Consider the following 25,082-nt stretch of genomic DNA (forward strand, 5'->3'; position numbering starts at 1 on the left):
AGGCACAAGTTAAATCTGCCTTTATAACCCCATTTGGGTTGTACCTATTTTTCAAGGTCATGCCATTTGTCATGACGAATGGACCTGCAACTTTTCAGCGTCTGGTGAACTACCTTTTTAGTGAGTATCATAACTTTGCCCAGGCTTACCTGGATGACATCGCTGTCTACAGTAACACTTTGTAGGAACATCTTCACCACTTACAGCAAGTTTTAGAGAGGATCCAGAAGGCTGGCCTTACACTACACCCAGACATGTGCCAGTTTGCCATGGAGGAGGTGCCTTATCTAGGACATTATGTGGGGGGGGAGGGCGACTATATCCAGATCCTGCTAACTTATGGGACTGGAGCTGTTTTATCTCAAGTGGACAATAAAGGGGAGGAACACCCGATTATCTACTTGAGCCGAAAGTTATTGCCGTGGTTGCTAGCCTATGCTATAGTGCAGAAGGAATGCCTTGCTATAGTCTGGGCCCTGAAAAAGCTACAACCGTATTTGTATGGCAGAGACTTTACCATAACTACCTCAGCTGGCTGCATCGAGTCTGCAGCAGTATTTATACTCCATCCAGCACCGCAGTGGCAAAAAACATGGTAATGCCGATGGCTTGTCTAGACAGGAAGAATGAGGTCTACCCAATTCTGGTGTCCCAGGGCTTCACCCAATAATGGGGAAGCTTGGTAACACTAATTTTGAGGGAGGGGGAACAATTCGACAGGTGCCCCTGTGCCAGTAGCGGGGACTGACTGTTTATGTATATAGTTTTACTTTGGTTGCAGTCAGTACAAGGTATTTATAAATAGATCCGACATTGTGTCATGGGGCCTATCCTCAGAGTGAAGGGGTCTGTGAATTCCAACAGCCAATGGAGGCCAACTGTATTCACTGGCCAGTCAGAGGAGCTCAAGAGAAGAAGCTGGTGACTGGGGACTTGCCAGTTGAAGATTTCAGTCAGGAGTTTTTTCTAGATTAAATAAAGAAGTTATTTCTGTTGCAATTATGGTTGCTGGTGAGCAGTCATTGATTAGATCACGGTGCCTCCTGTGACAGGGGGCATTTTAATTTTAGGGCCCCTACATGCCACATACTTGGGTAAACCTATGCACATTCACTAGCAAACTGTTTAATGGACCCCTGGTATTCATATTTAGTGTGTTTCATCTTGGTACCTAATGGTATGTGGGAGATATGAGAGTTGTAGAGTGGAAGCTTTGAAATGATTTTTCAAAAATATCACAAATTATTTATATAAACTGGTACATTTAAGAAAGCATTGCAACTTGGTAATTTGGAGTAGAAAGGCAGTTGTGCCTATTATGGATTTATCAGAATCTATTCTTTCCAAAAATGTATAGTATAGTAGGATAAACCTACTCTAAGTGGAATATTTAGCCTTGAAATCTAAAGTACGCAGATATCCGGAGCAGTGCTTTGGAAAGTTAGTAGTGTACTGGTGGGACTTTTTGACCTATACAAATGAGAAATCTTTATAAAACTGTACATATTTGGTATTGGATCATTCAAGAGACATTGGGGCTCATTTATCAATGCATCGCAGCACACAAACCGTCGCAATTATGATTATGCACCATTTTGTGCGCACACGCAATGCATATGCGTTACATTGCGTTGGTTCATTTATTTTTCCGTCAGTTCTTTTAATGCGCATGTCGCAAATACTGGGCAATAATGTCGCAAGCAACAACGTGTTTTTTGGGGGTGTGGCTAGGGGCATGTTTTAAGTGCCCGATTTTTGCGTGAGTGCGCCTTTTGCACCTATATATGTTCTATTTGCGCGTATATAGGGGCAGATTTGCTCAGGCACGGCTGCATTGAAATCTTTACACCTGTTCATTTGTGGCATAGTTCTGACTGCGCGTTCTTCACCATTTGCGTTAGTATATTCGCAGATTTGCGCTACAATAGACTAATTTAGGTATGTCATTAATAAAACCGTGTTAATGTTTCTCAGATTTATGATATGTTAATTAGCATTATTATAAAAATATAATTGTTAATTTGTTTACAATGTTTTAATAACATTTACCCTTTCTTAACTTTGTTCTAATCTATAAATGCAGTTTCCCTTGTTAATGTGATGGAGTCTTTCATATCTTTTTTCCATTTAAACACCAACTGACTAGCTTGTTAAGTTAGGACGCATGTAGTTAGTACGGGCTTATTAGAGCATTAGCTTGCGCCATCTATGCACATAATTTATGACAAGTTTTGCGTCATCATATGTGCAGTTTTGCGACATCATATGTGCATGTTTGTATGGCACAGCAGTTTGCGTCAAAACTACACATGAAACTTTAAGCGACCGTGTTTGCGCTATACTGTTAAATATGCTTATGCGCAGGGCAAAAGTTTTGCCTCTACGACTATTACAGCGCTGCGATGTGTTGGTAAATGACACATCGAACTTTCCAAATCAGTTGTATTTTCATGCACAAAATAATTCATGTTTTTATATATATGTGTTTATATTATGGAAAATATTATTTTTCTTCATTTTTAGACATTTAAAAGCCTACATCTTGTTACAGAAGTGGAATTACACAAAAATTCTAGCATATTTTAAAGGCTTAGGTTTTGAAAAGTATATATTGTTTTCCCAGGTAAACGAAAAGTACCCTCTAGGAAATGCCCCTAAATGAAAGAGCGTGAAATGTTCAAAAACAGTCTGGGAATACAAGTTCCGCTTTGACCAAATCGGCTGGCAGTTAAAGGGTTAAAGCGGTGGCTTAGCTTCAAGTTATCTTTTAGCATGTTACAGAATGGCGTATTCCTTATAGCCTTATAAGCACATCAAAGGATCCCTATGTAAGTGTTAGATTTTTCATTGTTTGATCAACTTTTGGATTTCAAGGATAGCCAGCAGACCTGTAACCTTTTTATTGCCAACGACATATGAGATACGTCGGGGCAGAAAAAGGCTTTAACTGGCAACGACATGTCTCATACGTCGTTGGCAAATAATGGCTACTCTCTGCAGCGGCAGCATGTGAGAGTTTCTAGCGATGAGAGCCCCCTGGGCAACGAGCCAGGGGGGCTGTCATGTGGGTCGCAGGACTGACCTATAAGCAGCAGATGCGATCACATTGCATCTGCTGCTTTGCCCCACTTCCTGCTTCCCATACATGTGCCGGCCCCCTGACTCCAGGACACAGCAGAAGGACCAAGACTACGATCGGTGCTTCAGGACAGGTAAGGTGTTTTTATTTTTGCACTTACACACTTACACACTTACACACACACTTACATACAATTATACACACCTACACATAGTTTAGCAGTTTTTATTTTTTTTTTCATTTTGCACACTTATATACACTCATATACACTCATATACACACTGTCACACAACTTTTACATATGTTCACACACATGTATACACAAACACTTTTTTTTTTCATTTTACCACTTTGTTTTTAGTTTCTTTTCCCTGAAAACTGTTTATTTTGACAGCGTGACTATTGGACTGCTAATTACACTGTTGTGTGACTTATTTTGTTGTTTCACTGATTTTCACAATTTTTGTGGTTTTATTGCATTTTTATCCCTGTATAAGTGTTCCTGATTTGTTTTTAGCATAGCTTTGTCGTGTGTAACTTTGGTGTACAAAAATAACTTTACCTATTTTGAATACATCAGAATGTGTACTTTCCAAAAATATATGGTTTTTTGGGGGTCTCTGTATAGTTAGGGGGTGTTATGGCACATAATACGCTGACAGGGGGCTCTGTGTGCAAAAGCTAAGTTTTTGGTGAGAAATCCATATGCGCTATTTTCAGTTTGGGTTCAGTACATACCACAGATTTTGGTATATGCATATTGGGCATCAAACTGTTCAGTAGACCTTAGGTGTTCCGATTTGGGGTGATTTGCCTTTATCTGATCTTTATCAAGAAATTGTGAGAGATGCGGCAAATTGCAACATTTTTATTCGATTTTCTGAAATGTCATACAAATCTGCAAACTTAGGAAAGCTCTACGGCTTGGTACTTTGGAGCAAAAAGAAATATGTACCCATTATAGATTCGGGGGAATGTGTACTTTCCAAAAATATATGGCTTTCTGGGGTGAGTGTACTTTTTTGTAGCATTATCCCACATAAAGGATGTAAATGTGTTGATTTTGCAGGAGCTGAAATGATAGATCATATGGGGGTATGTTCACATTGGGATCCCTACATGCCACATACTTAGTTAAACCTATACATATTAGGCATCAAACTGTTCAGTGGACCCCTGGCATTCAAATTCAGGTTGTTTTATTTTGGTACCTAATGCTATGTGGGAGATAAGATGCTGCAAATTGGAAGCTTTGAGGGGATTTTTGGAAATGTCATCAAAATTGCCAACTTTAGAAAAGCTTGCGGCTTGGTACTTTGGAGTAGAAAGACACGGGTACCCATTTTAGATTTGGGGGAATGTCTACTTTCCAAAAATATATGACTTTCTGGGGTGAGCATACTTTTTACTAGCTTTATCCCACATATAATGATGTAAATGTGTTAATTTTGCAGGAGCTGAAATGACAGAAATGATAGATCATATGGGGGTATGTTCACATTGGGGCCCCTACATGCCACATACTTAGGTAAACCTATACATATTGGGCATCAAACTGTTGAGTGGACCCCTGGCATTCATATTTAGGGTGTTTTATTTGGTTACTTCATGACCTGTACGAAATAAGATACTATAGACTGGAAGCTTTGAAGTGATTTTTTTAAAAATGTCACAAATTTTGATAAAAACCAATAATTTTAGAAAGCATTGCGACTTGATAGTTTGGAGTAGACAGACAGTTGTGCCTATTCTGGATTCCCCAGAATCTATTCTTTCCAAAAATGTACAATTTTCTGGGATAAACCTTCTGTTAGTGGAATTTTTGGCCTTGAAATCTAAAGTATGCAGCTTTCTGAAGCAGTACTTTGGAAATTTAGTAATGTACTGCTGGGAGTTTTTGACCTATACAAGTGAGAAATCTCCATAAAACCCATATATATTTGGTATTGGCACGTTCAGGAGACATGGGACTTTCCAAATCAGTTGTATATCCATGCATAAAATAATTTCTGTTTCTAGTATGTGTGTTTATATTACGGAAAATTTGTTATTTTTATTCATTTTTAGACATTTAGAAGCCTATATCTTGTTACAAAATTGGAATTACACAAAAATTCTACCATATTTTGAAAGCTTAGGTTGTCCTGAAAAAAACAAAATATTGTTTTTCTGGGTAAACTAATAGTCCTCCAGAGGAAAGGCCCCTAAAGTGAAACAGTGCAAAATGTTCAAAAACTGTCTGGCAATACAACTTCCGCTTTGACCAAAATGGCTGGCAGTGAAATGGTTAAAAATCATTGGCGAGTGTGCTTATCAACCACGGGGAAATCTGTTCTCAAATAGCTATTATGTATGCTTCAGTAATACGTATAATGGCTTTCTGCTATATGAAAAATTATTTATTTTCCCCCTTTAGCTAAGGTGGAAAAAAAGCTTCTGCATTTGGAATTGATGTGAATTTGTTCAGTATAGGGGATGGGTATATATTTTTGTTTTAGCTGTTTAGCTTTGTCTTTTGTTTCGTGTAGGCAGATGGTATCTGCTTGTAGCATTTTTAAAGCCAGCCTCATTTGAAGCCAGTTGCTGTTTCAGTGGAGTATTTAGCCCTGTATTGATCTGTTTGTTTATATCAGTTATAGATTTTTGCACATTTGTATCAATGTACCATTCAGACAATAATTCATTTCTTTGTAGAGGGTCCATGATGATATGGGCATCTCCTTACAACTGACTCTGAGTTTGACTGGATAGGCCCCACAATATATATCTTCATTGTTTATAGAATAGTGGCCCAGGAGGCATCCTGCTATCCTAGTGGGCATAAACTTGTGATAATCATAAAAATAGGTACCCAGTTACCATGTCATGGTGTCACCCTACTAGTGGATTCCAGCACACCAGTGAAATTGCATGGGGATTAGTTGATGGCCCGGTTTGTGGGGTGGGAATGTTGGGATGCTGGTCTGCATTATGAACCCCAGCCCCTGCCTGCCAATGTGATTATTGTGGAAGTTTATGTTCTTTTCACTGGTGATGTGGTGCACCTCGCAGGGAATAATTCAGATGCATTATACTAGAATCCAAGTAGAAGCAGCAGAATTTTACAACAATTAGGCCTGTCCTAAATACATTTAAAAGAGATACAATATTTTGGAGTTGTTCTGGGGATGAATTATTACTAAAATAATAATGACTATGATTTCAGTCATGCCATTGATTACTAGTACTGCACTCCTAGTTGAAGAGCAATTCTAGAAATATTTCTCTGGCACTGTATCAGGAGGTAAAAGGTTTGCTGCATAAAATTTGGATGGGGCATGATGTGAGACATCTAAAACCCCTGGGCTGCCTCTATAGAACTGGTTTTCAGAAGGATGGGTTGACTTTGGGTGACAAAATGCTTACCCCACCAAGACCATTTTTCTTTAACCTGCATAAAGAACTAGATGGCTACGCTAAAATTAGGCTTCCTCTACTTCTTCTTTTTTCACCAGAGTTTGTGGCCACGGGGGCCATTGATGGTTACTACTATTGCCCTGGTTTTCATCAACTACTTTTCTATGACTGTTCTCAATGATTCTTATGATCAAGGCTTAAATGTTGTGTAGCTAGGGACTGAATTGTATAGCTAGTCAGTGGTGTATGTGAGGAATTCAGTCATGCTGCTAAATGTGTTGAGAACCCCGGGGGGAAGAGTTTTAGGAGTATTAGTTGGAGTATCTTACACAGGTAAAAAACTCACTTGTTTCCCCCTACCCCTTCAGATGCCTGAGTGCTAGTGCATAACCTAAAGATGCAGAGGGGCTCCAAGCTATTACCCTACTGGGAAAATTATATATGTGGTGGAGAGTCAACATCCCCAAATAATGTTGTTATCTGGGTGGGTATCTGACTTCCTCTCTCAGAAAATTCTTAATTCATGTGGACAGAGTCTGCGTAGTTCTCTCCTCTCTCCCCTCTCCCATTAGAATGGTAAGAATGTTACTATTGAAAAAGCTATTGATAAATTACAAATAAACATTACCAACATCTTTGATAATAATAAAAGAACAACAAAACACAAATACAAGAGTATTGTAGAAATGATACCTATATTGGCTAACAATAAAAATACATCGCAAGCTTTCGGAGTTCTAAGGCCCCTTCATCAGGCAAAATTCAAATGAGAACTGAAATGGCACAACATTTATACTGTTAGATCAGAGAGAAGTGTTTACAAGCAATAATATAGATTGTAAGCTCTACGGGGCAGGGACCTCCATCCTCTTGTGTCTTTGACTCTTAATTTATTGCAACTGTAACTGTATCTTGTATTTATTTGTATTTATTGTTATACTTTGTATTTATCTATTATCTTATTAACCCCCTGTTTGTATTAATGTATTCTACTGTACAGCGCTGCGTACATAAGCAGCGCTTTATAAATAAAAATATACATACATACATACATACAATAAATTAGGAAGTTACAGATAGATAGAGATAACTTGTGAAGATAGTGAAAGTAACTAAGGTTTATTAGGGTGGGTTGTAAATAGTCCAGGGGTCTGGATTCAGTCAGATCAGATAGTGTGACATGAAACCTGACCCCCAAATTAAGGCCCTGTCTTAATGTGTTGAATAACTCCATACATTTAAATTCATAGATCTTCCTTTCTCGTTCAGATCCAAAGTTCCCTTTTAGAATTAACACCTTCATGTCCTGAAGCCTGTGGTCCTGATTGCAGAAGTTTTGTCCCACTGGTGTATCACACGCTTTGGTCTTGATCTTATGTCTGTGATGGTTCATCCTTGTGCGCAGTTTTTGCCCTGTTTCTCCAATGTACATTCCTCCTGTAGTCCAAGTCAAGTACACCACATTGGAGGATGCACATGAATAGCAGTCCTAAATGGTGTAGACTTTTTGTGTATTCGGTATTGCAATTTGATCTTTGCACAGGATGTATTAGCACTTCCCATCAGTTGGAGGTATATGGCATCTCCCAATGAGAAGTAGTTGTGTGTTAGTATAAATCTGATTAGTTGTAGAGTTGGCATTGTGGACATATGAGATTTTTCAAGGAAATACTGGCAGGCTGCAATACCATCTTCATGTGGGATGTTGGTATAAAGAGACTCCACATCCATGGTAGCTAGGATGGTGCCCTCTGGAAGTGGACCTATGGTAGCCAGTTTGTTTAAAAGGTCAGTAGTGTCCTTTATAAACTGGGTGTTCTCTTGACAATTGGCTTCAGAATGTTTTCTACCCAGCCAGATATGCCCTCGGTTAATGTTCCAATACCAGAGATGATGGGTCGTCCTGGGTTGCCTTCCTTATGTATTTTGGGTAACATGTAAAAAGTACCAATTCTGGGGTTAACTGGCATCAAATCCATTAAGTGTGTCTGTGGGGGGGAGAAAGAAGAAGTTTCTTTGTATATTTATGAGTTGGATCCTCTTCCAGCCTTTCATAATATGTGGTGTTAGACAATTGTCTATTGGCTTCTTTTATGTAATTGGTAGTGTCCATTATTACCACGGCACCCCCTTTATCAGCTGGTTTTATTATCAAGTCTTTGTTGGTTTTCAAAGCCCGTATAGCCCGTTTCTCCTGGATACTGATATTGTAAGTCAAATTCCTTTGTTTGGCCAGAATATTAGATCTAACTCTGTTTCTGAAGCAATCAATGTATTGGTCCAGTTTCGGGTTTTGTCCTGGTTGTGGGGTCCAGTTGCTCTTCTTTTTTGTTTTGATTAAATGATTCTCTGGGTTGTCCTCTGGTGTTATATTTGGTCTATCATGGAAGAATTCTTTGAGTCGTAATCTCCGGAAAAATTCCTCCATGTCACTGCAGAGCTCTGTTTTCTCAAGGCTTTTTGTAGGGCAGAATGTCAGTCCTTTTGAGAGTACTTTGAATTCCACTGCACTAGGTTTATATTTGGAGAGGTTAATCACGGAGCAGTCAGTGTTGGACAGCGTATTTTGTTTCCTTGGTGGGTCCAGAGTCAAGCCTGCCTTTAGTCTCAGTCTGTCCAGTTTCATTCTTTTGTTTTGGATCAGATGATATTGTAGACTTTTGTAAAATTGTTGCAGTGCCTGTTTGATGTTGTCTGCAATCGGTCCATATGGATTACCATTCAATAGAATGATTTCATCTTGAATGTTCTTCTTGTTATTGTAGGATGTTTTGATAAGGTAATTTCGAATCCTTTCTGCAGTTCTGAAGCATAATGTAGGATGTTTTGATAAGGTGATTTCGAAGCCTTTCTGCAGTTCTGAAGCATACAGTTCTGAAGTCTACACCATTCAGGACTGCTATTCATGTGCTTCCTCCAATGTGGTGTACTTGATCATATGTACTAAGTGCCCTACAGGAGGAATGTACATTGGAGAAACAGGGCAAAAACTGCGCACAAGGATGAACCATCACAGACATAAAATCAAGACCAAAGCATGTGATACACCAGTGGGACAACACTTCTGCAATCAGGACCACAGGCTTCAGGACATGAAGGAGTTAATTCTGAAAGGGAACTTTGGATCTGAACGAGAAAGGGAGATCTACGAATTCAAATGTATGGAGTTATTCAACACATTAAGACAGGGCCTTAATTTGGGGTCAGGTTTCATGTCACACTATCTGATCTGACTGAATCCAGACCCCTGGACTATTTACAACCCACCCTAATAAACCTTAATTACTTTCACTATCTTCACAAGTTATCTCTATCTATCTGTAACTTCCTAATTTATTGCTTGTAAACACTTCTCTCTGATCTAACAGTATAAATGTTGTGCCATTTCAGTTCTCATTTGCATTTTGCCTGATGAACAGGCCTTAGAGCTTGGAAAGCTTGCAATGTATTTTTATTGTTAGCCAATATAGGTATCATTTCTACAATACTCTTGTATTTGTGTTTTCTTGATTTTTTATTATTATTTTTGACACTGGCTAACACAGTACTACAGTTTTTGTTTTGTGATCAACATCTTTGAACAACTCATCAACCATGAAAAACGTCTTGATGAATTTGATTTAACAGTTTCTCAAATTCAGAATGATACACTGAACTTGCAGTCTAGGTTGGATCCCTTGGAAAAACAGGCACAAGAATTAAAACTGAAACTAGACGATCTGGAAAACAGATCAAGAAGAAACAATCTTAGATTTATCGGCATACCAGAGTCTTTCCAGAATGATTCTCTGTATAATCTTGTCTCCAAAACAATTCCTCATAAACTTGAACTTCCTCCAGAATGTGGCAATTTCAAGATTGAAAGATTACACAGGATTGGTCCATTAAAAGACATTCAAGACCAAGAGTTGTAATTGTCAAAGAATTGTCAAAGAATCGATTGTTTCAAGCATACAAAAAAGTGAAAATGCTAGATTTAGAAGGAAAAAGAATCCTTATTTTTCAGGATTATTCTCTTCCTTTCTCAAAAACGTAAAGAATTCTCAAAGGTCTGCCAAGCACTGATAAACCGCAACATCAACTTTTCTCTAATGTACCCTGCAAAACTCAAAATCTTCTTGCCTTCTGGTACAAGGATCTTTAATGATCCTTTAGAAGCATCCACTTTTGTCAATTATCTGGAAAGAAAGGAAGTAACCAAAACTTGGACAATACAACTAAAATCCACTCTAATAGCCAGAAAACCCGCAAATATGATAAACCACGCCATTCTAAGATTTTCGAAGAGCTGAAGCCTACTACACTACAAACTCACTCCAATTCCAGATCAAGATCAAAGTCACCTCATCCTACCAGGGGAATTAACCCCTCACATATCAGCAAAGATGAAATGTTATTTGAAACATGAGCAGCCATGCTTAATTGTGTCTGACCCACAAGGGGATGCTTTTCTCCCTGATAACTCTTCTCTTAGAGAGAGTATTCAGACCTTTATCCTTTAGGAAAAAAGGAAGTTACGTATGATTAGATTGTATTGTTTAAAATTGTTATGCCTTTGTAGCTTATTATTTTATCTACCTAATATTTTTATGCTATTCGCATTAATTGTTAATATTGTTGAATATTTTTGCCTAGTGGATGTTATTACAAGTATGTTAAAGTATCAAATTCTGCTCTTGCTCATCTTTTCTGATATAATTACAACATAAGTCTTTACCACTGAACATAGTTTCCTGGAATGTCAATGGATTAAATCATCATATAAAAAGGAAAAGTATTTCACAAAAATTAAAAAGCTTTAAATGTGATGTAGCTTTTTTACAAGAGACCCACCAGAATGAATCAGATAACGAAAAGTTAAAAAAGGGATGGGTAAGAGAAGTTGTTTTTTCTCCAGCAGTTAATAAAAAATGTGGTGTAGCTATCCTGTTTCACCACAAACTTAATGTAGCTATACTACAATCAGTCAAAGATGAGCAAGGCCGATATATTTACGTAGAGGTACTTATTAATGATACTCCATGGCACTTATGTTCTGCTTATGCTCCAAATAATGGCAAAAATGAATACTTCTCCTGGCTTAAACAACAAATTTCTTCGCTTCCCCATACTAATCTAATTTTAGCAGGTGACTTAAATGAATCTTATTTATGGTCCCTTGACAGAACTGACTGGAAATTTAAAGATCATTTAAAAAAATCTAAACTTTTACATGAATTCTTTAAAGACACTGGCCTAAATGATACTTGGAGAATTTTCCATCCAACAGAGAAAGACTTTACTTTTTCTCCTCTCCCCACAATATAGGAACTAGAATAGATTATATTTTGTAAAATTATAAGAGCTGATATAGGTAACATTGATATATCTGACCATGCACCAGTTTCTATCCAGTTCTCCAATTCAACAACATCTAAAAGTTTTGTTTCTTGGTCCTTCCCTAGTCCTTTGAAAGATAACCCTGACTTCATCAAAATGCTTCAATAATAAAGACCATTTAGATAATCTCCCATTGTTTTGGGAAACTTGGAAATTTGTGATTAGGGGAGAGAATTTATCTTTTAGGTCTCATTATTATCGTAAGGTAGAAAAAAACTTTCTAAACTTAAGTAAAAGGCAAAAAGATTTATATATTTGCCTTAAACAATTTCCCTCTTTGGAAAATGCTTTAAAATACAAAAAAGTTACTGAAGACCTCAAGGCCTGGATTGACTTTAGAAACACCTTTTTTGCTTCATATTTACATGCTAAATATAGTAATTTAAATAACAAAGCTAATTATATGCTTTTAAATCTAACAAAATTACATGATAGACATACTAAACTAATTAGAATTAAAGATAAAAACAATGTATTAACTAATGATCCCAATAAAATAAATAGCTGATATATTCAAAAATGACAATGAAAAGCTATAGTCACATAACACTCATAACAACTCTGAGACAAAGACATTAGGGCTGATTCACTAAAGTGAGATAAATTTTATCGCACGCTTTTTTGTGTTAAAGTAGACGTGATAATTAGCGCGCGATTCACTATAGTATTATCGCATGTGTTAAGTCGCCATATCGCATGCGTTATTTTTCGCGCGACCGCATGCAGTAGTTTTAACGCATGCGTTAATTTTCGTGCTGAAAAGAATACGATCGCATGATTCACAAACACTTAGGCGTGCTAAATATCGCATTGGTCTATGTGAAAATTAACACCTACTTCAGGCAGGCGATAATTATAGAAAAAAAAAGTAAATGAGCTTTTGGCAATAAAATATGGACTTTGCAGTGTTATTTATTCAAGTATGTGTTTCCCCTTGAGTGATGTAGCCTCCAGTTTGCAGCAAAATGGTCATTTCTAATACAGTAATTTTCCGCAAGTATTGGCGTGTATGGCTAACATGGCGTGTGTTTTTTCACATGACTATTTATATGCGGCTACAAGTGATGAAATGTCTCGCCAGGCATGGATTTGCAGCGAATTTTTGGACCTGTGGCAAATTTTTCCGCGGCAAATTTTTTCATGCGTTTCGCAAAACAATCTGCCAATGGCAAAACGTATGAAAAAAATTCGCCACGCAAAAATTCACCGCACTTCCAAAAATTTACACAGGCGTCAAAGAATAATAGTCGCGGTCAACAAATTTTTTGGCCGCACAACATTTTTGCCGTTTCGTGGATCTTTCGAAAGATTTGTGAATTTTTCACCAAAGATAACCAGAACACATTTGCTCATCACTAGCTGCTACTATTTATAAGCATCTACTATTTATATGCTACTATTCATATGTGGCTACTATTTATATGCACTATTTATATGCGGTGACAATTTCTATGCACTATTTCTATGCTATTTATATGCGGCGACTATACGCGAACGTTATTTAGCGCATGTACCGGCAAATACCGCACGAAAATAATCTTCGCGAGTTAAATAACGCATGCAATATCGTGCGTAAAATAGCGCAAGTATGCTTATAGTGAATCGTTCGAAAAGTTGCGAAAATTTAGACGCGATAAAATTTTTTAGCGCACGTTATTTCGCACTTTAGTGAATGAGCCCTATTGTTTCTTACTAACTGCAAGATCCCCCAAATTTCTTTGGAACAATTAAAAGATCTTAATGGACCAATTTTAATTGAAGAAGTTACTTATGCCATTGACAATTTAAAATCTAGTAAAGTGGGTGGTCCTGATGGCCTCCCCCCCACTTTTTATAAACTTCTGAAGGACAAAATGTCTCCTTTCCTAACTAATCTTTTTAATGATAATCTTCTATCTGGTAAAAAACTTCCTTCTAGTGAACTTTCTAGCCTTAAAGTTATACTGAAAAAAGATAAAGATCTTTCTCTCCCCTCATCTTATAGGCCAATATCTCTATTAAATCAAGATATTAAGTTATTATCAAAAATTTTGGCTGATAGATTGTCCCTGATCCTTCCTTCTGTTATCTCGAGAGATCAAAACGGTTTTATTAAAAATAGATCAGGGGTTAAGAACATAAGAGCTTTACTTAATATAAAATTTTATACCAAGAAACATAAGATTCCTTGCTCCATAATTAATACTGATGCTGAGAAACCTTTCGATAATTTGATTTGGGACCATCTTTTCAGTTGTTTGGATTTATTTGGTATTAATGGCCCATTTTATCATTACATTCAATATCTTTACTCTAATCCCAAAACTCAAGTCATTTTAGGAGGTGCCCAATCTAAACCTTTAAAATTTTTTAAGGGGACTAGACAAGGCTGCCCCTTATCTCCCTTGCTATTTAATATAGCTTTAGAACGATTAATTAGAGCTTTCAATTCTTCTAAGGCTTTCCAAGGTATTACTATTAACAAGCAGCAACTTAAGGTACTAGCATTTGCAGATGACTTGCTGCTAAAAAAAAAATCTCAATAACTCTCTTAAAGCCATTTTTGATATGCTTGTGAATTTTCAGTCCTTTTCAGGATATAAAGTAAATGTTGACAAGACTGAGATAATGAATCCATTTTGCTCTATATCTAACTCTCTTTTAAAGAAGCAGACCCCCAAAAACACAGCTCAAATATTTGGGCTTAACTATTCCCATAGATTTAAATAAGTTGTATTCCTTGAACATCATTCCTGCCATTAATAATATCATCTCAATGTGTAAAAAATGGACGCATTCCCCATTAAATTTAAAAGGCAGGGTGATCTTTTTCAAAACGTTATCTTTATCTTTCCTAAACTGATTTATTCTTTAATCAACTTACCTTTACTTATTAGACATTCAGATATTAGAAAGCTAGATTCTGCACTTGTGAAATTTATTTGGAATGAAAAAAAATCAAAAATAGCTTTGTCCAAATTAATGGGACCTGCTAAACTTGGTGGACTAAAATCCTCTATATCGGGACACTATTTTTGTATGGAAATATCTATTCTCCAGACATGGCTTCAGTTACTCTCAAACTCCCTTCATGCCAGTTAAACTTCTATTGAAAACCTCTGACCCATTAAGGTCTTCTTCCTTTTTACTAACATCTGAGAAAAAAAAACATCATATTGATAAACAACCTACTAGATCCAAACAATTATTCTTTAATTCCCTGGCCATTGTTTAAAGAAAAATTCGAGTTACTTGAAATTGATAAATACTTTTACTTAGCCTGCCAATGTGGTTTATTAGTGACTCACAATAAAGACAATTTTGTGGTCGCTAAACATAGACTGGCTGAGGCAATATTAGAATTTAAAGACAAACTACATAATATAAAAATCAACATACTTTCTGGTACATTCTGGGATGTTTTTTACCCAAGATAATCATCCCTCAGAGAATGTGTCTGGTAAATGGTCTGTTTATCTACAACACTCTATATCCCCTTCACAATTGGTTAAGTCTATGCATGAATTCAACAATCTGATTTTTGCTGAAAGCTGGAGGATTCAGCAATTCAAACTTGTCCATTTAGGATATGGAAAACTTTTTGTTCGTAATAAGTGCTTTAAAACAAACTCTTATTGCCCCAAATGTAACAAAACTGGTGTTAATTTATTCCACTACCTATGGTCTTGTCCGAAGATTGGTAACTTCTGGAACATGGTGGAAAGATTCTTGAACCACAGGTTGAATTTAAATATAAAGTTATCTCCTAGTTTTGCTCTATTACACATTAAAAAAGAGGAGGTGTTATCAAGCATTTTATCAGTCTCCTTAGCACAAAAAATTGATCAATTATTATTTTTGTTTATGGCTGCCTCTAAATAAGCATTATTTTATTATTGGTTAAAAGAGGAAACCCCTCCAATAACAAAAATTATTTCTTATCTTAATCAGCTTAGCTGGCAAGAGGCCATCAAAGCAAAAACAAGTGAACCTAAATCCAGGGTTCCTTTTAAAAAGACATGGTCATTTTTCTTTAATGCTATAGATATAAGTAATAAGGATCAGATTTATAAAATGCTGCATATATAGATTTATTTCAATCATTCACAAACATATAAGCAAAATTATACTTGATTTTGCTCTCTAGGAAACTTTTCTTTCCTTTTCTTTTTATAGTTTATCCACTGGGCAAAGTTAGTTAATTTGTTTTTGTTTTGTTTTTCTCTATATAAATCACTTATTTTGTTTCTCTGTAAGTATTCAATTTTCTTCATTTCTTATCTTTTTGAAGGACAAACTGTCGAATGTGACTATTGTTGTACAACCTATATTTAAATAATTTGGCATTATTCATCTTACATGTTTATTGCAAAACTTCAATAAAATGTTTTAAAAGCAAAAAAAAAAAAAAAACGGTAAAAAAAGAATGGTAAGAACTCCCTCCCCCTGCCTTAGGAATGTGTAAGCTGAGCTGTAACAGCTAGACTGCAAACAGGAAGCTACTCTCTTAATTAAATGGAGAAAGCTTCTAGGGCTCTTTACTCAGGTATGGTAATGCTTTCTGGAGAATAAATATAGCATTCTAGGTGGCACTGTTGTGGCAAATCTATTGGCAGTAAATTGCCAAAATGACTTTCCTTCTCCTTTAAAAAATAACTTCATTGTGTACCAGTTATGAAATCTCAATAATTGTCAGTAAAATTCTCAATTTGCCTTGGACTAGATATAGATATAATTTATAGCCTTCACACCAATTGTTTATAAACAGGGGTGTGCTATTATTGGTGTGGAAGTTTACAGCAATTGATTCCTCTTTGGTGTATATGCTATATTTACATATTTATTAATGAACGTCTATTCATATAGACTTGTAAAACCATGTTACAATGATTTATGTGTCCAATTTTACATTCAAAAGAAATTACATCTCAAATGAAATTGCTTTATCTTTTTTCAGACCATTCCGCCCATCCATTACATCAACAGGACATGTCAGAAACAGTAATACTACTCTACAAAATGTTACATTAAATGGAGATAATCTTATGTCTGAAATTTCAATTGTCGGAGGAAATGAAAGAGGCATTTTTATCAGCAGAGTTAAACCCGGTTCTTGTGCAGAAAAAGCTTCCCTAAAAGAGGGTTTCCAGCTATTGTTGGTAAGTGCACTAATAATTTTATAAGAACTTATCTGAAGCACTGAAACATTCACACTAAAAAATTGAGAAATATTGGCCTAGAAAATAATATTTGTACTTGAATAGAAAACTGGCTAAAGGATAGATTACAAAGAGTGGTGATAAATGAACCTTGATGCTGGAATGGCAGTTGATGTCATCTACTTGGACTTTGCTAAAGCATTTGATACTGTACCTCACAGAAGGTTAATGATCAAATTGAGGAATATTGGCCTAGAACATAATATTTGTAATTGGATAGAGAACTGGCTGAAGGATAGATTACAAAGAGTGGTGGTAAATGGAACATTTTATAATTGGACCAGTGTGGTTAGTGGAGTACCGCAGGGATTAGTCCTTGGTCCTTTGCTTTTTAACTTATTTATTAATGACCTGGAGGTAGGCATAGAGAGTACTGTATCTATTTTTGCTGATGACACTAAATTGTGCAAAACTATAAGTTCCATGCAGGATACTGCCGCTTTGCAGAGCGATTTGACAAAATTGGAAAACTGGGCAGCAAACTGGAAAATGAGGTTCAATGTTGACAAGTGCAAAGTTATGCAAATAATATAAACGAGAACTATCTACTGAATGGTAGTGTGTTGGGGGTATCCTTAATGGAGAAGGATCTAGGAGTTGTCTACTTCCAGGCAGTATCATTCTGTGGCTACTAAAGCAAATAAAGTGCTGTCTTGTATAAAAAAGGGCATTGACTCAAGGGATGAGAACATAATTTTGCCTCTTTATAGGTCCCTGGTAAGGCCTCGCCTTGAGTATGCGGTGCAGTTTCGGGCTCCAGTTCTTAAGAAGGATATTAATGAGCTGGAAAGAGTGCAGAGATGACCCACTAAACTGGTAAATGGGATGGAAGATTTAAGCTATGAGGTTAGACTGTCGAGGTTGGGGTTGTTTTCTCTGGAAAAGAGGCACTTGCGAGGGGACATGATTACTCTGTACAAGTACATTAGAGGGGATTATAGGCAGATAGGGGATGTTCTTTTTTCCCATAAAAACGATCTAGAGGTCACCCTTTTAGATTAGAGGAACAGAGCTTCCATTTAAAGCAGCGTAGGTGGTTTTTCACGGTGAGGGCAGTGAGATTGTGGAATGCCATTCCTAGAGATGTGGTAATGGCAGATTCTGTTAATGCCTGGATAAGTTTTTGAACATCCAAGGCTATTGTTATACTAATATCTACAGTTAGTATTGGTGGTTGTATATATAGTTTATGTATGTGAGTGTATAGATTGGTAAGTATAGGTTGTGCATGCTTGGGTTTACTTGGATGGGTTGAACTTGATGGACTCTGGTCTTTTTTCAGCCCTATATAACTATGTAATATTTTCTAATTGAGTACGAATGGGTCCTTTGCTTTTTAACTTGTTTATCAATGACCTGGAGGTGGGCATAGAAAGTACTCTTTCTATTTTTTCTGATGTTACTAAATTGTGCAAAACTACAGTATATGCTTAAGGATAAGCCGATCCGAATATAAGCTGAGTTACATAATTTTACCTAAGAAAACTGGACTCGAGTATAAGCCTAGCGTGGGAAATGCAGCAGCTACTGCTAAATTTCAATAATCATAAAAAATACCAATAAAATTACATTAATTAAAGCATCAGTGGGATATATGTTTTTAAATATTTAAAAGGAAAACAGTAAACTAGCTCTGTAAGTGAAGAAGAGAGTCAACAAAAACAATATGGTATCCATAATGATACCTTAAGAGTACTACCCCATTAGCTCCAGCAACCAAGCTAAAACACAAAGAGTTAAAATCCTTCAAAACTATAGTTACATAGTTACATAGGGTTGAAAAAAGACCAATGTCCATCAAGTTCAACCCATCCAAGTAAACCCAGCACACCTAACCCACACCTACCAATCTATACACTCACATACATAAACTATAAATACAACCACTAATACTAACTGTAGATATTAGTATCACAATAGCCTTGGATATTCTGATTGTTCAAGAACTCATCCAAGCCCCTCTTAAAGGCATTAACAGAATCTGCCATTATCACATCTCTAGGAAGGGCATTCCACAACCTCACTGCCCTCACCGTGAAAAACCACCTACGCTGCTTCAAATGGAAGCTCCGTTCCTCTAATTTAAAGGGGTGACCTCTGGTGCGTTGATTGTTTTTATGGGAAAAAAGAACATCCCCCATCTGCCTATAATCCCCTCTAATGTACTTGTACAGAGTAATCATGTCCCCTCGCAAGCGCCTCTTTTCCAGAGAAAGCAACCTCAACCTCGACAGTCTCACCTCATAGTTTAAATCTTCCATCCCCTTAACCAGTTTAGTTGCATGTCTCTGTACTCTCTCCAGCTCATTAATATCCTTCTTAAGGACTGGAGCCCAAAACTGCACTGCATACTCAAGGTGAGGCCTTACCAGGGACCTATAAAGAGGCAAAATTATGTTCTCATCCCTTGAGTCAATGCCCTTTTTTATACAAGACAGCACTTTATTTGCTTTAGTAGCCACAGAATGATACTGCCTGGAATTAGACAACTTGTTATCAACAAAAACCCCTAGATCCTTCTCCATTAAGGATACCCCCAACACACTACCATTCAGTAGATAGTTCGCATTTATATTATTTCTACCAAAGTGCATAACTTTGCACTTATCAACATTGAACCTCATTTTCCAGTTTGCTGCCCAGTTTTCTAATTTTGTCAAATCGCTCTGCAAAGCGGCAGCATCCTGCATGGAACTTATAGTTTTGCACAATTTTGTGTCATCAGCAAAAATAGAAACAGTACTCTCTATGCCCTCCTCCAGGTCATTAATAAACAAGTTAAAAAGCAAAGGACCAAGGACTGACCCCTGCGGTACTCCACTAACCACACTGGTCCAATTAGAAAATGTTCCATTTACCACCACTCTTTGTACTCTATCCTTCAGCCAGTTCTCTATCCAATTACAAATATTACGTTCTAGGCCAATATTCCTTAATTTGATCATTAACCTTCTGTGAGGTACTGTATCAAACATACATAGTAAGTTGGGTTGAAAAAAGACATACGTCCATCAAGTTCAACCATAATGCCTATATATAACCTGCCTAACTACTAGTTGATCCAGAGGAAGGCAAAAAACCCCATCTGAAGCCTCTCTAATTTGCCGCAGAGGGGAAAAAATTCCTTCCTGACTCCAAGATGGCAATCGAACCAGTCCCTGGATCAACTAGTACTAAGAGCTATCTCCCATAACCCTGTATTCCCTCACTTGCTAAGAATCCATCCAGCCCCTTCTTAAAGTTATATAATGTATCAGCCAGCACGACTGATCCGGGGAGGGAATTCCAGAACTTCACAGCTCTCACTGTAAAAAATCCTTTCCGAATATTTAAATGGAACCTCCCTTCTTCTAAACGGAGTGGGTGCCCTCGTGTCCGTTGGAAGGACCTACTGGTAAATTAAGCATTAGAAAGGTTATTATATGATCCCCTTATATATTTATACATAGTTATCATGTCACCTCTTAAGCGCCTCTTCTCCAGTGTAAACAGACCCAACTTGGCCAGTCTTTCTTTATAACCACACTTTAGCAAAGTCCAAGTAGATGACATCAACTGCCATTCCAGCATCGAGGTTCCTACTCACCTCCTCATAAAAGGCGACTAAATTAGTCTGGCAAGATCTGTTACGCATAAAACCATGCTGGCACAAACTAATAGTATTGTGAACTGCAATGTATTCAAGTACCCTATCCGTTATTACCCCTTCCAAAAGTTTTCCTACTACTGATGTCAGACTAACAGGCCTATAGTTTTCAGGCTGAGAACGGGATCCCTTTTTAAATAACGGCACCACATTAGCAATCCGCCAGTCTCTCAGCACCATGCCAGACCTCAATGAATCCTGAAAAATTAAGTGAAGAGGTTTGGCAATCACAGCTCTCAGCTCATTTAATACCCTGGGATGAATCCCATCCGGCCCTCGACCTTTGTTTACCTTTACATGTTCAAGTCTCTTTTGAATTTCCTCCCGAGTGACCCATGCGTCAGTAGCTAAATTACTAGAACTGGGCATATTAAAAGGGAAGCCTTCATTATCTGGCTCCTCAGATGTATAGACAGATGAAAAATAAGAGTTCAAAATTTCTGCTTTTTCCCCGTTCTCATCAACCAACTTTCCCCCCCCCTTGATAATAAGGTTCCCACCCCTTCTTGCTTCATTTTTTTACTATTCACATAATTAAAAAATAATTTTGGATTCTTTTTACTCCTAGCTGCAATATCCCTTTCCATTTCTATTTTAGCTTGCTTGATAGCTTTTTTGCATGCTTTATTTGCTTCCTTGTACCTGATGAAAGTTTCTGCTGTCCCAGCTAACTTGAATGCCCTAAAAGCACGTCTTTTCTTACCAACCTCGACACTAACACCTTTATTCAGCCATAAAGGTTTTGCTTTGCGATGCCTCTCCTTGCTTACAAGGGGGATATACTGTTGTGTATACCTGCAAAGCAATGTTTTAAAGATGTTCCATTTTCCTTCTGTGTATAATCCCATGAAAAGCCTTTCCCAGTTGACACATTGCAGAGATGCCCTTATACTGGCAAAGTCTGCACGTCTAAAATTGAGCGTTTTAGTTACTCCCTTATAGAGCTGTCTCTGCAGCATTATCTCAAAGGAGACCATGTTGTGATCACTGTTCCCCAAATGCTCACCCACGCAAATGTTACAGATGAGTTCATTATTATTAGAAATCACCAGGTCCAAAATAGAGTCATTCCTAGTGGGTTCTTGAACCGCCTGAAATAAAAAGTTGTCATTTAGCATATTTACAAACCTACTAGCTTTTTCTGACTTAGCCACCCCATTACTCCAGTCAATGTCCGGATAATTAAAGTCCCCCATAATAACAACTTGACCCAGTTTTGAAGCCTCCTCCATTTGCAACAATAGCTGGGCCTCATCCCCCTTATCTATACGGGGTGGTTTATAGCATACACCAATGATCATTTTCTTTGTGACCTTCAGCCCTACTGAAATTTCTACCCAAAGAGATTCGACGTTTTCATTGGTAATGTCTTTAATACATGGCTTTAAATCTGACTTTACGTAAAGACAAACCCCTCCACCCTTTTTAATCTCTCTGCCCCTCCTAAAAAGTGTATAACCATTTAAATTCACAGCCCAGTGCATTTATCATCCCACCAGGTCTCAGTGATACCTGTTAAATCATAATTTTCAATACATGCAATAGCTTGCAGCTCCCCTAATTTATCCGACAAACTACGCGCATTAGCCAGCATGCAGCGGAGATTACTATTTCTCCCTCTGATGTTTACATTAGCTAACAGAGAGTTAGAGCTAAGGCAATTATGAGACTGCTTTCCTTGTAACGGAAGCTCCTTATCTGATAAACTATATGCCCCCCTCACTCCTCCCCTACAACCCTTTGCTAATCCCCCTGCCCCGTCTACACTAAATTTCCAATAGAACTCTAGCTCACCCACCCCCCCTTGTCTAGTTTAAACACTCCTCCAACCTCTTAACCATTCTCTCCCCTAGCACAGCAGACCCCCTTCCATTGAGGTGCAATCCGTCACGGCTGTATAGATTGTACCCCAAGGAAAAGTCAGCCCAGTGCTCTAGGAACCCAAACCCTTCCTTCCTACACCAAGACTTTAGCCACGCATTTAGCTCCCTAAGCTCCCGCTGTCTCCCTAAACTTGCACGTGGCACCGGCAAAATTTCCGAAAAAATGACATTGGAGGACCTTTTCTTAATCTTAGAGCCTAGATCCCTGAACTCACTCTTTAAGGTCCCCCACCTACCGTTCATTTTGTCGTTAGTACCGATATGTACAAAGACAGCCGGGTCATGCCCAGCCCCTCCCAATAATGTGTCAACCCGATCAACCACATGCCGAACCCTGGCACCAGGAAGACAGCAAACTGTCCGGTTGTAGGTTTGATTGTAGGTCTTCTCCCACCTTTTTCCAAAGTTGTGGGTAGTTGTGTTGATATAGGGTTGGTATGTGAGATGGGATGTTAACTCCTAAATAGTGTATAGTTGAATCTTGCCATTTAAAGTCAAAGTTTAGTTTCAATAATTGGATGGTATGTTGTGGTAAGGTTATATTTAAGGCTTCTGATTTGCTATGGTTTATAGTTTGTCCTGATATGTTCCCAAATGTGTCTAGTAATTGAATTAAGTTAGGTAGTGAGGTTAATGGTTTTGTTATGGTCATTAGTATGTCATCTGCATAGAGGCATTGTTTGTGCATCAGTTGTCCAATTTTGGGTCCTGTAATATTCTTATCTTGTCTAATAAGTTCGGCTAAATGTTCAATTGCTAGGATGAACAGAATAGGAGATAAGGGGCATCCCTGTCTAGTTCCCCTTTCTATTGTGATCGGGTTCCCTCGGTAAGGGCCCCATTTCAGAATGGCTTTGGGGAAGCGGTACAGGGATTTTAGGATTGTGATAAAGTGAGGTCCAATACCCCATTTTTCCAGTATAAATTATAAGTAATCCCATGAGATAGAGGATGTCAATAGATAATAACATTCCCTGTTGTTTTGTAGTGTGGAAGTTGTGTATAAGTTGTAGGGTTCTTCTTATATTATCAGAGGTGAATTTTGGTTAATAGTTTAATATCAATATTCATTACCGATATTGGTCTGTAGTTTGCACATGCAGTGGTCCTTCCGAGGTTTTGGTATAAAGGACAGTTGCGCTTTTAATGATTCCTCATTGCATGTCTCTCCTAGTCTGATTGCATTAAACATATTTCTTAGATGTGGAGTTAAAAGGGTAATCAGTTTTTTGTAGTAGAGGCCTGAGAATCCCTCAGGTCCTGGGGATTTAGCTACTTTTAGGTCTTTAATTGCTTTTGCTACTTCTTCATGTGAGATGTAGGCATCTAATGATTCTGATTGCATAGTAGTCAATGTGGGAAGCTGTAGTGTAGAAGGGAGTTTGTTGGCAGTTGTTGAGGGAAATAGTTTGGTTTTGGAATATATAGTAGAATAATAAACAGAGAATTCTTGTAATATTTTTTGGAGATTGCTTGTTAGGTGTCCTGTTCTCATACGGATTGTGGTTGGTGGTGGAATTTGATAGGTTGGTTGATTTAATTTTCGTGCTAGCATTGTTCCTATCTTATTACCTTGGGTATAAAATCTCCGATTGGTCCATTGTAATTGTTTCTCGGTTGCTTGGGTTAGGAGGAGATCTAGGTCTGTGCGTAGATGGTGTATGGTAGCTTTTAGGGATGGGGAAGGTGTAGTTTGATCTTGTCTTGTTATGTCCTGTAGTTGATGTTCTAATTCTTTAATTTTCTGTTTAGTTTGTTTTTTCTTTATAGAAGCTATTTTTATAATTTCTCCTCTTATTACAGTTTTGTGGGCTTCCCAAAGTGTGATAGGGGAAGAAACTGATCCTTGGTTTTCTATGAAATAATTTTCTACTGCTTGTTTTATTGAGGTGAAGTTAGATTTGATTTTCAGTAAAGAGTCATTCAAACGCCAGTCAAAATCGGTTGGTCTCTGCCATAGGCTAGTAAGCGTAAGAGTAGTAGGGGAATGGTCCGACCACGGGGTGGTCAGAATATGGGCATTGATTGCATAATTGTTGGGAATTAATATTTGGGATACTAATATGTGGTCTATTCGTTAATAAGTGCTATGTGGGTTTGAATAGAATGTATATTCCTTTGAATGTGGGTGGAGTTCCCTCCAAGAGTCGATTAGATTGAGACGGAGCAACATTTTCTTTAATCGGGTTAGGGAATCTGTTGTCAATTTTGGGTGTGGGATGTTAGGATGTGATTTGTCCCAGTTTGTATATCTCCAGCCAATATAATGGGGCCAGAATGGCAGTTAGCTATTTTTTGAAGGAGATGCTCAAAAAAATTGTTTTGCTGAGTGTTGGGTGCATAATATGTAGCTATGGTGATTGGGGAATCAAATATTTCCCCTATTAGAATGAGATATCGGCCTTGATCGTCTCAAATCTGTGGAGAGATCGTCAAGGGTAGATTTTTTCGTAAGGCTATAAGGACTCCTTTAGTTTTATCTGGACCAGAAGAGGAATAAA

The 25,082-nt window shown here is 37.5% G+C and overlaps 1 protein-coding gene across 1 annotated transcript in view; it reads left to right on the top strand.

Annotated features, from left to right (window-relative positions):
* Positions 1–25,082, top strand: part of card11 (caspase recruitment domain family member 11) — a 719,724-nt gene that overhangs the window by 347,549 nt on the left and 347,093 nt on the right. The window contains exon 15 of the mRNA XM_031893621.1: positions 16,791–16,992. Within this exon, the coding sequence (XP_031749481.1) occupies positions 16,791–16,992 (202 nt within the window). The remainder of the gene's footprint in view (positions 1–16,790; positions 16,993–25,082) is intronic.

The sequence above is a fragment of the Xenopus tropicalis genome, chromosome 9, assembly GCF_000004195.4.
Source record: "Xenopus tropicalis strain Nigerian chromosome 9, UCB_Xtro_10.0, whole genome shotgun sequence".
NCBI lineage: Eukaryota > Metazoa > Chordata > Amphibia > Anura > Pipidae > Xenopus > Xenopus tropicalis.